The following is an 11,633-nucleotide window of genomic DNA, read 5'->3' as shown; positions in this document are numbered from 1 at the left end:
CACCTCTATAAGCCCGCAGTTTGTAGAACATTTCTTAAGAGGTTTCTATGCAGTGAAACAAAAGCTAGACTAAAAACAAATAGTAATTTTTTTATCTTAATTATTAAATTTTTCTTTTAATTTAATTTTAGAACTATCTTATAGATACCTTCTAAGTTTATTTGTACATTTTGATTCGGGATACATTTTAAGATCACACTCCAAGAATTTCGCGCAGTGCAGATATAAAGAATTTCAAGTTTTTCCTTACCTTTTCGTAAGCCAAAACAAAAGAAAATCGAACCAGAGGGCCAAAACGAATGAAAATAAGTGGACAAAAACGAAATTGGAGTCAGCCAAGCAGGAAAAGAAGTCGTGTAAACGAGAATTGGGGAAAGGGAAGGGGAAGGGGGGCTCAAAGACTTATAGAGGGGGTGAAAAAAAAACAGCATATCTCCTGGGCAATTGCTGCTCCAATTTTAGTTCATTGCTAGCGATCAGTTTAATTTAAGGCTTAATTCGTTTAAATAAACAAATGCGGAGAGCGGGAGAGCGAGCTGGAGAGCGAGAGCACTGGGGAGAGTTTCGGGAAAAGAGCGAGTTAAAGACCGAAACTCTCGCGGCTCTCTCCGCCGCCAGCTGTTCCGTGAGCGCGGCGAGCGAGAGAACGGCTTGGAAACGGAGAGCGGAATGGCGCGGAATGGGAGATGGAATGGGAAATGGAATGGGTTTTGAGTTTTGCTGTGAAATTTGAAAACCAAGCGGCAGTCGACGGCGACGGCGACAGCGTGCTACAAAAGCCATTGCGAGCGTCTACGCGGCGCTCGAAAAACACAGGAAAACTGCTGAAAAAATTCGAAAAACCGACACGACATCGAGAAAAGTCCTCTATCCGAAGACCAGACTTCCACAGTTCTCCACTTATACAATCTACGCACCGTTTTTTTTGGGAAATTCCGTTCTGAGTTCGTATTTTTTGCAGTGAGTGAGTGTGCGCGGTTTTTTTCGCCATATAAAGGGCACTTTTCGAAAACCGAATTATTTGAGGCACTGTTTGCGCTGCATTCGAGAACCTGTTCCATGCAAATTCTACGGCCACCTGGCAGCTGATTCAAAAATAATACAACCCCGAATCGAGGAGAAGAAGCAGCCCCAAAACAACAACACACATGCTGTGACAAAAAAATAAAGCGGAGAGAAAGAAAACAAAAAGCTAGAAGACGAGCCTGGAAAGACAACGGAATTTTGCGTAAGTTTATCATATCAAAAGTATCCAAAAACAAAAACTAGTGAACAGAAAAAACAGAGGAGTGCATTGCATTCCGTTCCTCATCTTGCCGAACGAAAGCTGTCTAAGTGAGAGAAGAAGAAGCTTTCGAGCCGAGCTTTCAAATAACACCGATGACTTCTGAAGAACGAGAGGCCCAGCTGTTAGACAGGGAGAGAGATATAGACGATCGGATTAGTTGTATAACCGTACTATAATCCCCCGAGATTAGACGAGGTGTCAGCCTTGGGGAGCATTACTTTGGTTTTGATTAGAGCCCATTTGAGCCAATTGGATTTCAAGTCAGGTGATACGAAGAGTTCTTTCGATTCTACACGTTCTTCGGGCTTAAAGATGATATTTCACTTTCTGAAACGTAGCCCCATTGAAACAGTTTGCTATTCGCTTACATTAAAGAGAGTTAAGCAGTGTTTACTATCATGACCACTTACTTCAGCTTAGACTAAACAGAAGCTTCTCTTCATCAGAAGAGTCTGGACTTGGCGGAGTTGAACGGATTCTTCTGTAGCACCTGAAAGATCTTTATGTTTAGATACGATGTGTCGCAAACAATCGTGGGCATTGTTTGTTTTCTATTACGTCAGTTGATCATCATCAGCATCGTTTCATCTTGTAATTGTAATGATGTACAGATGGGTTTCACTGTTAACTTTATGAAACTAAAAGATCTTCAGCTCTAGAAATGATATATTCTCTCATGGCTAAAGCATCTGTTATTCTCCAACCTTTTTTGGATCTTTTCGTTAGCTTGACTTTCTCAGATTTTCCTCAGCATACTTTTCATTTCCTCTTTGAGGTTCCTCTTATTAGCTTCCCCCTTTTCCCATCTTCCCCTCACCTGTATCCCCTCTTTTCTTTCGTTTCCTTTTCCCCATTAATTCCCCTGAATCTTCCCGCTTCATCATTTTTCGTGTTTTATATACACAGAAAGAAATATCCAAAATAAACTTTTAAAGGGATTTCTATTATATCATTTGGAAAGTAAGGTGAGGATTCTGATACTAATTTAGGGTTATAATCCCCAAATAGAGAACAATATGAAAAATATAAACATATCATCGGTGTTTTTTTTGCCGTGTAGCGGCTTTACCTTAGAAGTAGCCCGTCCGACGGGTTCGGCGACATCTATGGCATCTCTCCTCTTCGGATTCCCAAGATGACCCCCCTCCCTCTAGAAATTCCTTCCCCCTCCAAACGGAAATGGTCAATTTAAGTGACGCAGAACAGTGGCGACTCATTGTTTTTGAGCATGTGTCTCCAATCGGGGAATCAAATGGGGGAGGAGCACGTAGTGGGTACTACTGTTCCCAACTACCTTCACTCTGCTACCCACCTCCTCCCATTCTTTTGGTATGGTATCCCTATTATGAGCACGCCATGTTGCGGTTTCTCCATTCTAACGATCCCATAATATACCATACTACACCATCCGATCCGATCCTCCCCGAGCTGCCTGCCAAGTTACTAGCCGCAGAAGTGGATGACCAAAAAGGTTTTGTTCTGGGCCAGCTGCCGCGTAAATAGATCGCTAGCGATGGCAGCGTGAGGCGATAGGTATCGGCATGTAGGTCTTGAGATCTTAAAGCATAGCTCTTCAATGCTTTGTCCTCATTATGTGTGGCTTTAAATAAAAGTAGAAAACTGGTTGCTATTAATTCTATATTAATTGAAAACCAAATACCAAATAAATGTGGTTTGAATCAGGTTTTCTTAATCGCTAGATTAAGTAACAACTTGCTATTTTTTTGTGAGATTTTTAATTTGCTTTTTTGCAATTTTACAGATTTGTGGCTATTTATAAGTAGGGAGTTTTTTTCTAAGAACTCCTATATGGAATATTTTAATGACTAGCTGTCATTCTAAAGTCTTTCAGCTAATATTTACGATTTGTTTGTTGCAATTACCTCTCACCTTAGAGGTCTTACTAAGGTTTTAACCCGTAGATTCCAGATATTTGCCATTTCCTGTGCGTGAGTGGTGTCTTTTCGATCCCACCCCTAGTGTTTCCCACACACGCACACCCAAAGGGCGACTTCCGCTCTGGCGACCAGCTGCTAACCAAAAACAAACCCAATGAAACACCAACCAAACCCTAATGAAAATCAACTCGGGGCTCGACTCAAAATAAAAAAATAACTCGTTGTACAGTCGATGTGCAATTAATGTGCTGACGTCACAACTTCAAGAGACAGACTCCCGCAAATCAAAAAAAAACAAAAAACTCAGATTCCAAATGCATTTGCCATTGCAATATTGCAATTGCAGTTCTCGTGCGCTGTTTGTATTCATGTTAAGGTTAAGCATGTTTAAAAGCTTTCAAAAGACCCGACAACAAAGTGTGCGGACACCAGAAAAATTAGCAATGACAACGACTAAATAAATTTGCAAACTGAAAACACCACTAAAAATGATGAAAGCGAAACAACACGTTGCTAAAAAGGGGAAAATGTGTGGGCCCAGTGTTAAGTACACGTTTTTCCTTTTTCAATTTAAATTACAGGCTTGTAGAAATAAACATTCCCTAATTTTATTAAGATATATTAATAATTTCATAAATCTACAGTTTAAAAATCTTTAGTTAGATCACTGGATTTATAATCAGATGGATTAGTTATAAAGCCAGCATTACCCCATATATTTTTAGGGTATTCCAAAATAGACGATTGTCAAGCGGCGGCACGTAAATAACATAAATGCAGTTGCGACGACCTTTTCGCAAAACAATTGGCAGAGCTGACACCTAAAACTAGCCCCCCGTTTTTCCCATTTTCCCCCCATTTCCCTCCCCATTTCGAGACCGAAACAAATTGCAATTTGCACAGCGAAAATTCCACAAAATCCGCGACTATCAACTTCTGGCTGGCAACACTTGCAGTCCATGGTCCCCACGGCCTTGGCAATGAAAATGCCTAGGAAAACTAAAGGAAATCAACAACAAGTGCCAGCTGCATGTGTGTGGAAATGTACAAGTGTGAATGTGGAGATGCGAGGGCAGGTGGGAGGATGTGGGCGGTGGGCAGTGAGCGGAGGGCCATTGTTTATATGTTTAAATGCAACTTCAAAAGCAAAAGGCAAAGTCAGCGAAGCGTTGAGGGGGCGCTGGAAAAGGGGGCGGGGTTTTGGGGCCAGGAAGGAGGCAATTTATGTGTGGAATTCGTTAGTGGAGGGGTTTTGGGAGTAAAATACTGAAGAATTCGAGATTTATTGAAATTAAGTGATAATTATTATTATCAAGTTATTAAATAAATGATTTAAATGATTAAAAAAATGGTTTTCTAGTTTTGTATTTTTTATGAATCAAATGAAATAATAAATTACAAAATAATTTTGTTGATATGAATTTTAAACCATTTTTTAGTTGTAACTTGAACAAATGAAAAGTCTCAACCAAAAGAGCGACTGTTTTAAGCAGCTTACTTCCTATACTAACGATTTTTTGGGTGAAAAATCAAGACCTTGATTTTTGGTAAAAATTTGATTTTTTATTATGGATTTTTGGCTGTAACTTGGTCAAAAATGGTCCCAAATCAAAAAGGCGCATTGTTTTGTGCAGCTTACGACCTTATAGTTAATATCAGTGCACTTTCCGACTGATTTGACAAAATTAAATTTTGACCCAATTTTCGCTTTTTTTGTAAGGGGTACCATCATAATTTTTTCGAAAAATGGCAAAAATTAAAAATTTTCAGGTTTAAATGCCAATCGATTGGGAATTTAATAACGAGTTCAACAAGGTACGACACACCATATTTGGATCATTATTTCCATTTTTATGGCCAAAATACTAACAGTAAATACTACTTTTTTTGGGTGAAAAATCAAGATGGTAAAATATTGTTTGTTTTTGGGGTGAAAAATCAGGATCTTGATTTTTGGTAAAAATTTGACTTTTTATTATGGATTTTTGGCTGTAACTTGGTCAAAAATGGTCCCAAATCAAAAAGGCGCATTGTGTTGTGCAGCTTACGACCTTATAATTAATATCAGTGCACTTCCCGACTGATTTGACAAAATTAAATTTTGACCCAAATCTCGCTTTTTTTGATAAGGGGTACCATCATGATTTTTTCGAAAAATGGCAAAAATTAAAAATTTTCAGGTTTAAATGCCAATCGATTGGGAATTTAATAACGAGTTCAACAAGGTACGACACACCATATTTGGATCATTATTTCCATTTTTATGGCCAAAGTACTAACAGTAAATCCTACTTTTTTTTGGGTGAAAAATCAAGATCTTGATTTTTGGTAAAAATTGGATTTTTTATTATGGATTTTTGGCTGTAACTTGGTCCAAAACGGTCCCAAATCAAAAAGGAGCACTGTTTTGTGCAGCTTACGACCTTATAATTAATATCAGTGCACTCCCCGACTGATTTGACAAAATTAAATTTTGACCCAATTTTCGCTTTTTTTGTAAGGGGTACCATCATAATTTTTTCGAAAAATGGCAAAAATTAAAAATTTTTAGGTTTAAATGCCAATCGATTGGGAATTTAATAACGAGTTCAACAAGGTACGACACACCATATTTGGATCATTATTTCCATTTTTATGGCCAAAGTACTAGCAGTAAATACTACTTTTTTTGGGTGAAAAATCAAGACTTTGATTTTTGGTAAAAATTTGATTTTTTATTATGGATTTTTGGCTGTAACTTGGTCAAAAATGGTCCAAGATCAAAAAGGCGCACTGTTTTGTGCAGCTTACGACCTTATAATTAATATCAGTGCACTCCCCGACTGATTTGACAAAATTAAATTTTGACCCAATTTTCGCTTTTTTTGTAAGGGGTACCATCATAATTTTTTCGAAAAATGGCAAAAATTAAAAATTTTTAGGTTTAAATGCCAATCGATTGGGAATTTAATAACGAGTTCAACAAGGTACGACACACCATATTTGGATCATTATTTCCATTTTTATGACCAAAATACTAACAGTAAATACTACTTTTTTTTTGGTGAAAAATCAAGACCTTGATTTTTGGTAAAATTTTGATTTTTTATTATGGGTTTTTGGCTGTAACTTGGTGAAAAATTGTCCCAAATCAAAAAGGCGCACTGTTTTGTGCAGCTTACGACCTTATAATTAATATCAGTGCACTCCCCGACTGATTTGACAAAATTAAATTTTGACCCAATTTTCGCTTTTTTTGTAAGGGGTACCATCATGATTTTTTCGAAAAATGGCAAAAATTAAAAATTTTCAGGTTTAAATGCCAATCGATTGGGAATTTAATAACGAGTTAAGCAAGGTATAACATTCCATATTTGGATCATTATTTCCATTTTTATGACCGAAATACTAACAGTATTTCGACAATTTTTTGAATTTTTTTGACCAAAATGCTTTTTTTTAGGGCAGACAATGAGGAGTTTTCCAAAAAATATTGTAGCTATTTGGAGCAATTAAATTAGATCGATAGACATTTATTTGAAATACTGTTCTTGGGCGTATGGAACAGATTCTTCACGACCGAAGTGCCGCAAGACAAAGAAACCGTAACGACTTAACATAATTGAGACGGGGTCTCCCAGTGGCGCTTGGGTCAAATGCGTTTGCTCGGAGATCGCGAGAGGAACCAGAGATCCACCGGAGACTCACTGGAGGTGCATTGCCCCCAGTTGTGGGGAAGAGAGAACCCCAGTCGGAGCTCGAAATTGGAATCCATCTCAGATGCCAGCGGGCCACACAGGCAAGTGGAGCAAATGGCAATTGGTTACTTAAATGGCGCATCAATTTCCTCAGCTGAAAAGAGAAGAGAAGCGAAGCGAAGAGAGCTGGCTGCGAAATGTATCTTTAATTGAAATTGAAACCGTCTCAAGATTCTATTAGTTGATGTTGATTTATGCCAAAATACTCACGCTCCGCTCGGCGCATTTATCAATCAGAAGCGAGGCCCACGAGATTGTACACATTTCGGCGAACTTCAATTGCTTAGGTGTTGCTTGTCCTCCAATCAGCGATGTGAGCCCCACAGATACCGAGATAGTGGCCCAGTTTACCTACACAGAAATTAAATTAGGTGCAATGGAGATCAATTTGTTTTCATTTGATTAAATTTAGGATGTTTGAAAACACCTTTCAGAGATAGTTTAACGAATGTACACTTCATTTATCTACTTACAGTTGATATGCATCGAAAGCTGAAGGGCAAGAGAATTCGAAACAAGTCAAGAACCGGCAAGAGAAAGCTAAGAACCCTTTTGCAATTCGGGAAGAAGTAACCACACTGCCCGGAGGAGATCCGCATCCAACTAAAGATTTCTTGCCCACCGAGAGCTCCGAAATAGTGCCAAGATGTACAAGTTGCTGGGTAGCCTGAAGAGCTACCTCAAGTGGCAGGACATCCAGACGGACAACGCCGTCTTCCGGCTGCACAACTCCTTCACCACGGTGCTCCTGCTCACCTGCAGCCTGATCATCACCGCCACCCAGTATGTGGGCCAGCCCATCAGCTGCATCGTCAACGGAGTTCCGCCGCACGTGGTCAACACGTTCTGCTGGATCCACAGCACCTTCACCATGCCGGATGCCTTCCGCAGACAGGTGAGTTTGCAGAGTTCCGAGTTGCATACTGCGTGTGTGAGAAGAACGGCGGCAGTGCAGCGGCAGAGCAAGCTGTTTATTTAGGAATTTCAATAGTCTTAGAGCCTAACTAGTTTCTTTTCAAATCTCCACCGTTTCCGTTCTTTTAAGAGCCAACTTCCCCTTCTATTCTGATCCACATCCAGCAGACCTCAAATGGCATTCCCATCTACTCTACAGATCCCTTTCTTTATTTTTCTTGGCTTTTTGTCTGCCTGTCAAGTTTTCTGTACGCGGGACACGTCCGTCCAGCCCTTTGGATGAAAGAAGGTATTTCATATCGTGCATATGAACACATGTGATATGTGTAATACACACACATAATTCATGACCGGCCTATAAAGCAATTATAAACTGGGCGTTGTCTGCTTCTTCCTCCTCCTTCCTTTCTGCTGCGGGCTGCGATTTGTACAATCGGTTGTAGAGGTTGTAGAGAGAAAAAAAAAAAACAGAGAACCGAATCAAGAACACCAAAAAAAAAACCGAAATTGAATTCCCCACCGGTGGAACTCCAGTGTCCCCTAGCACTGAGAAAAAAATTAGATTTTCTCTTAAAACTTTTTTTTGGTTATCTTAAGATAGAGTCTCTTTTATATAGGATCCCAGAAATATTATAAAGATAATAAGGAATAGGAATTATTATAAAATAATACGGAATAAATTTCATTATAGTTTTGTTTGTAATTTCCTAGTACAGATCATTTTCTTTGAGTGCACAGATGAGCTCTGGGGGATTGGCTCATATTTCATGCAAGGCAGGAAACAGTTCGATAACTCCCTACGCCACGATTTCGTGGAAATGTGTTTTGTTTTTGGCAGCTCAAACCGATCAAATTACCCGCCAAGTTGCACTAACTAAGTGAACTGAGCTTGTCTTTTGGTGGAGTGTGTGGGTGGAATAAATCAGGAACAAGTTGGGTTAATTGTGGGCCATTCGAAGGAGGTGACAGTTAAATGTTGAAACGAAATAAGTGGTATTTGATAGCCTCTCTACAAGTTTTAATTACTATTTATTTTTTATGTTTCCCAGGTTGGTCGTGAGGTTGCCCATCCCGGTGTGGCCAATGATTTTGGCGACGAGGATGCCAAGAAGTACTACACCTACTACCAGTGGGTGTGCTTCGTACTCTTCTTCCAGGTGAGTTTATAGATCTATCTAATCTTCTAAAATACTTTATAGTAGCAGATTTCAATTATCACATCTCCATTATATGACACCTTAATGTTGTGAATTTCTAGTATTGAGATATCATGATATTTCATGGGAAGATTCCCCGGTATCTTCTCATCTTTTCTCTCTGTGCAGTGATGTGTTCAGTTTGCTAGTGGTCTCGATTCTTCGACGCAGAGGCAATCGCTCCAATTAAGTTCAATTGAATGCGTGGCATGCGTGGATATGTAGGGAGATATAGGGGAGCGGTATAGGCACTGGTAAAAATTAAAGAACCTTTTGTAATCCATCTTATCAGAAAACCCCTTTTATTATGTGATATTTTACGATTTTCTCTCCGTGCACTTGGCTTGGAAATGGGCTGTGGGTCAACGTATTGCCCAAGCGTCGGAAACAAATGGGAAAAGCGCAACAAAAGTGCTTTGGACTTGTGAAATACCAAATATAATTAATGACTTGCTAAATAGCACGAGCAACATCCCAGCCACAGTGGCAATTACAACAGCAATGTGTCAATTGCTTCGACGGATTTCGATAGAAATAAAAGTGTTTGCTGAAACAGATTCCTGAACGGTTGCCTTATGGCATTTCAGTTGTCACATGCATTGCTTAATTTAATTTTAAATACCAATTAATATTTTTCTTAATTTTTCCCATAGGCCATGGCCTGCTATACGCCCAAGTTCCTGTGGAACAAATTCGAGGGCGGCCTGATGCGCATGATTGTGATGGGTCTGAACATCACGATCTGCACTCGCGAGGAGAAGGAGGCGAAGCGCGATGCCCTGCTGGACTATCTGATCAAGCACGTGAAGGTGGGTTATCACCATCATATAGGATCTCCTATAATTTCTAATTTCTATACTATATATTCCCTATCAGCGCCACAAGCTGTACGCCATTCGGTACTGGGCCTGCGAGGTCCTCTGCTGCATCAACATCATTGTGCAAATGTATCTGATGAACCGCTTCTTCGACGGCGAGTTCCTCTCGTACGGCACCAACATCATGAAGCTGTCGGATGTGCCGCAGGAGCAGCGGGTGGACCCCATGGTCTATGTGTTCCCGAGGGTAACCAAGTGCACCTTCCACAAGTACGGTGCCTCCGGTTCGCTCCAGAAGCACGACTCCCTGTGCATCCTGCCGCTGAACATTGTGAACGAGAAGACGTACGTGTTCATCTGGTTCTGGTTCTGGATTCTGCTCGTCCTGCTCATCGGACTGATAGTGTTCCGGTAGGATGTGATATAACATGATATGATGATCTGGTCTTAAACGTTTTTTGTATCCCTCTACAGTGGCTGCATCATCTTCATGCCGAAATTCCGGCCACGCCTTCTGAACGCCCGCAATCGCATGATTCCCATGGAGATCTGTCGCTCGCTGTCCCGGAAACTGGACATCGGCGACTGGTGGCTCATCTACATGCTGGGCCGCAATCTCGATCCGGTCATCTACAAGGATGTGATGAGCGAGTTTGCCAAGCAGGTGGAGCCCTCCAAGCACGATCGTGCCAAGTAGACCAGATATATCAGATATACCAGATACGCATACGATATCCATGAGACGATGCCCCCGAGATATATCAATACCCTGCCTCTGAAATCCAACCCCTTCAATTTTTCCGAAACCAAGTTCCGAATTCTGTTTTGGACTATTATTTTTATTTTTATTTAGCACAAATCATACTACTTAGTTGAAACTCAGACCAGGACAGACCCTTTTGTAGTTCTGTGATTAGGCCCTGACCTATGAGCCCCTTCCCCTTGACCCTTACCCCTCACCCAGCCCCGAATCTATCATAAATATGAATTAATCAATGATCACAACTCGAATCGCTTGGCAGAAAAGACAATTTTTATTTTTATTTTTTTTTGATTTTCCATCAATTATAACAAGACATACAAAAAAAGATGAGATTTTCCTTGTGTTTTTTTTTCTGCAAACAAAATCATTTTTTTTCCTAATTTTAAACTCTAATTTAATGCCTAGTTCTTATTTATAAATAGACAACATCACTAAAACCAGAATGAGAATCCCCAAAAAAAGAAATAACAAGAAGAGATACTATTTTTGCATGATATTTTGACCTCGGAACCGACCGATATGATAAAAAAAATAAATATTGCTTTGAGTCTTTCATAATAATTAATAATATTAAACACGCGAAAGGAGTTTTTTTGGGGAAGAAACTGAAGAGAATAAAATGCGCTATGTTAAGTTTATTGTGTAGTTTTAGGCGAAAATTGCTAAGGTTTTATAAATATATATCTAAATATATATGAATGCATATATATATTTTAAACTAAAATATGATATGAAATAAAAAACTTTTTACAACTGGCGAAAATGTAAGATTTTTAATTTGATAAAAAAAATAACCATGATAAGAAAATAACCATTGTAACAAATTAACTAAACAATTTAAATTAGCATTTAAAAATAAAAGGAACGCGTCTCTGCTAAATTTACATTCTGGTTTGTGACTCTGATTACAGCGAAGCTGCAAACCTTTTGGTATATTTGGTTCCCTTCCCCGTTTAGTATGTAAAGAAGGTATTTTAACCAGAGTGCAGCTACGGTCATACTGCGCCTATCAATGTTC

The 11,633-nt window shown here is 39.4% G+C and overlaps 1 protein-coding gene across 1 annotated transcript; it reads left to right on the top strand.

Moving 5' to 3' along the window:
* Positions 1-726: 726 nt before the first annotated feature.
* On the top strand, positions 727-11,378 carry ogre (optic ganglion reduced). The gene is made up of 6 exons (XM_017157545.3): positions 727-1,228; positions 7,399-7,818; positions 8,888-8,995; positions 9,688-9,843; positions 9,911-10,263; positions 10,327-11,378. The coding sequence occupies exons 2-6, from the start codon at positions 7,570-7,572 to the stop codon at positions 10,547-10,549; spliced, it is 1,089 nt and encodes a 362-aa protein (XP_017013034.1). The 5' UTR covers positions 727-1,228; positions 7,399-7,569; the 3' UTR covers positions 10,550-11,378.
* Positions 11,379-11,633: the final 255 nt, after the last annotated feature.

This window comes from Drosophila takahashii, chromosome X (assembly GCF_030179915.1).
Source record: "Drosophila takahashii strain IR98-3 E-12201 chromosome X, DtakHiC1v2, whole genome shotgun sequence".
NCBI classification, from domain to species: Eukaryota; Metazoa; Arthropoda; class Insecta; order Diptera; family Drosophilidae; genus Drosophila; species Drosophila takahashii.
Note: the sequence above shows the minus strand (reverse complement) of the source record. Positions and strands in the feature narration are given on the sequence as shown.

Excerpts from the sequence above, each read along its gene's own strand:
- ogre (XM_017157545.3), top strand. The coding sequence starts at position 7,570 with ATGTACAAGTTGCTGGGTAGCCTGAAGAGCTACCTCAAGTGGCAGGAC. Across the intron at positions 9,844-9,910 it reads ATCTGATCAAGCACGTGAAG|CGCCACAAGCTGTACGCCAT; the intron begins GTGGGTTATCAC and ends ATTCCCTATCAG. Across the intron at positions 10,264-10,326 it reads ATCGGACTGATAGTGTTCCG|TGGCTGCATCATCTTCATGC; the intron begins GTAGGATGTGAT and ends ATCCCTCTACAG.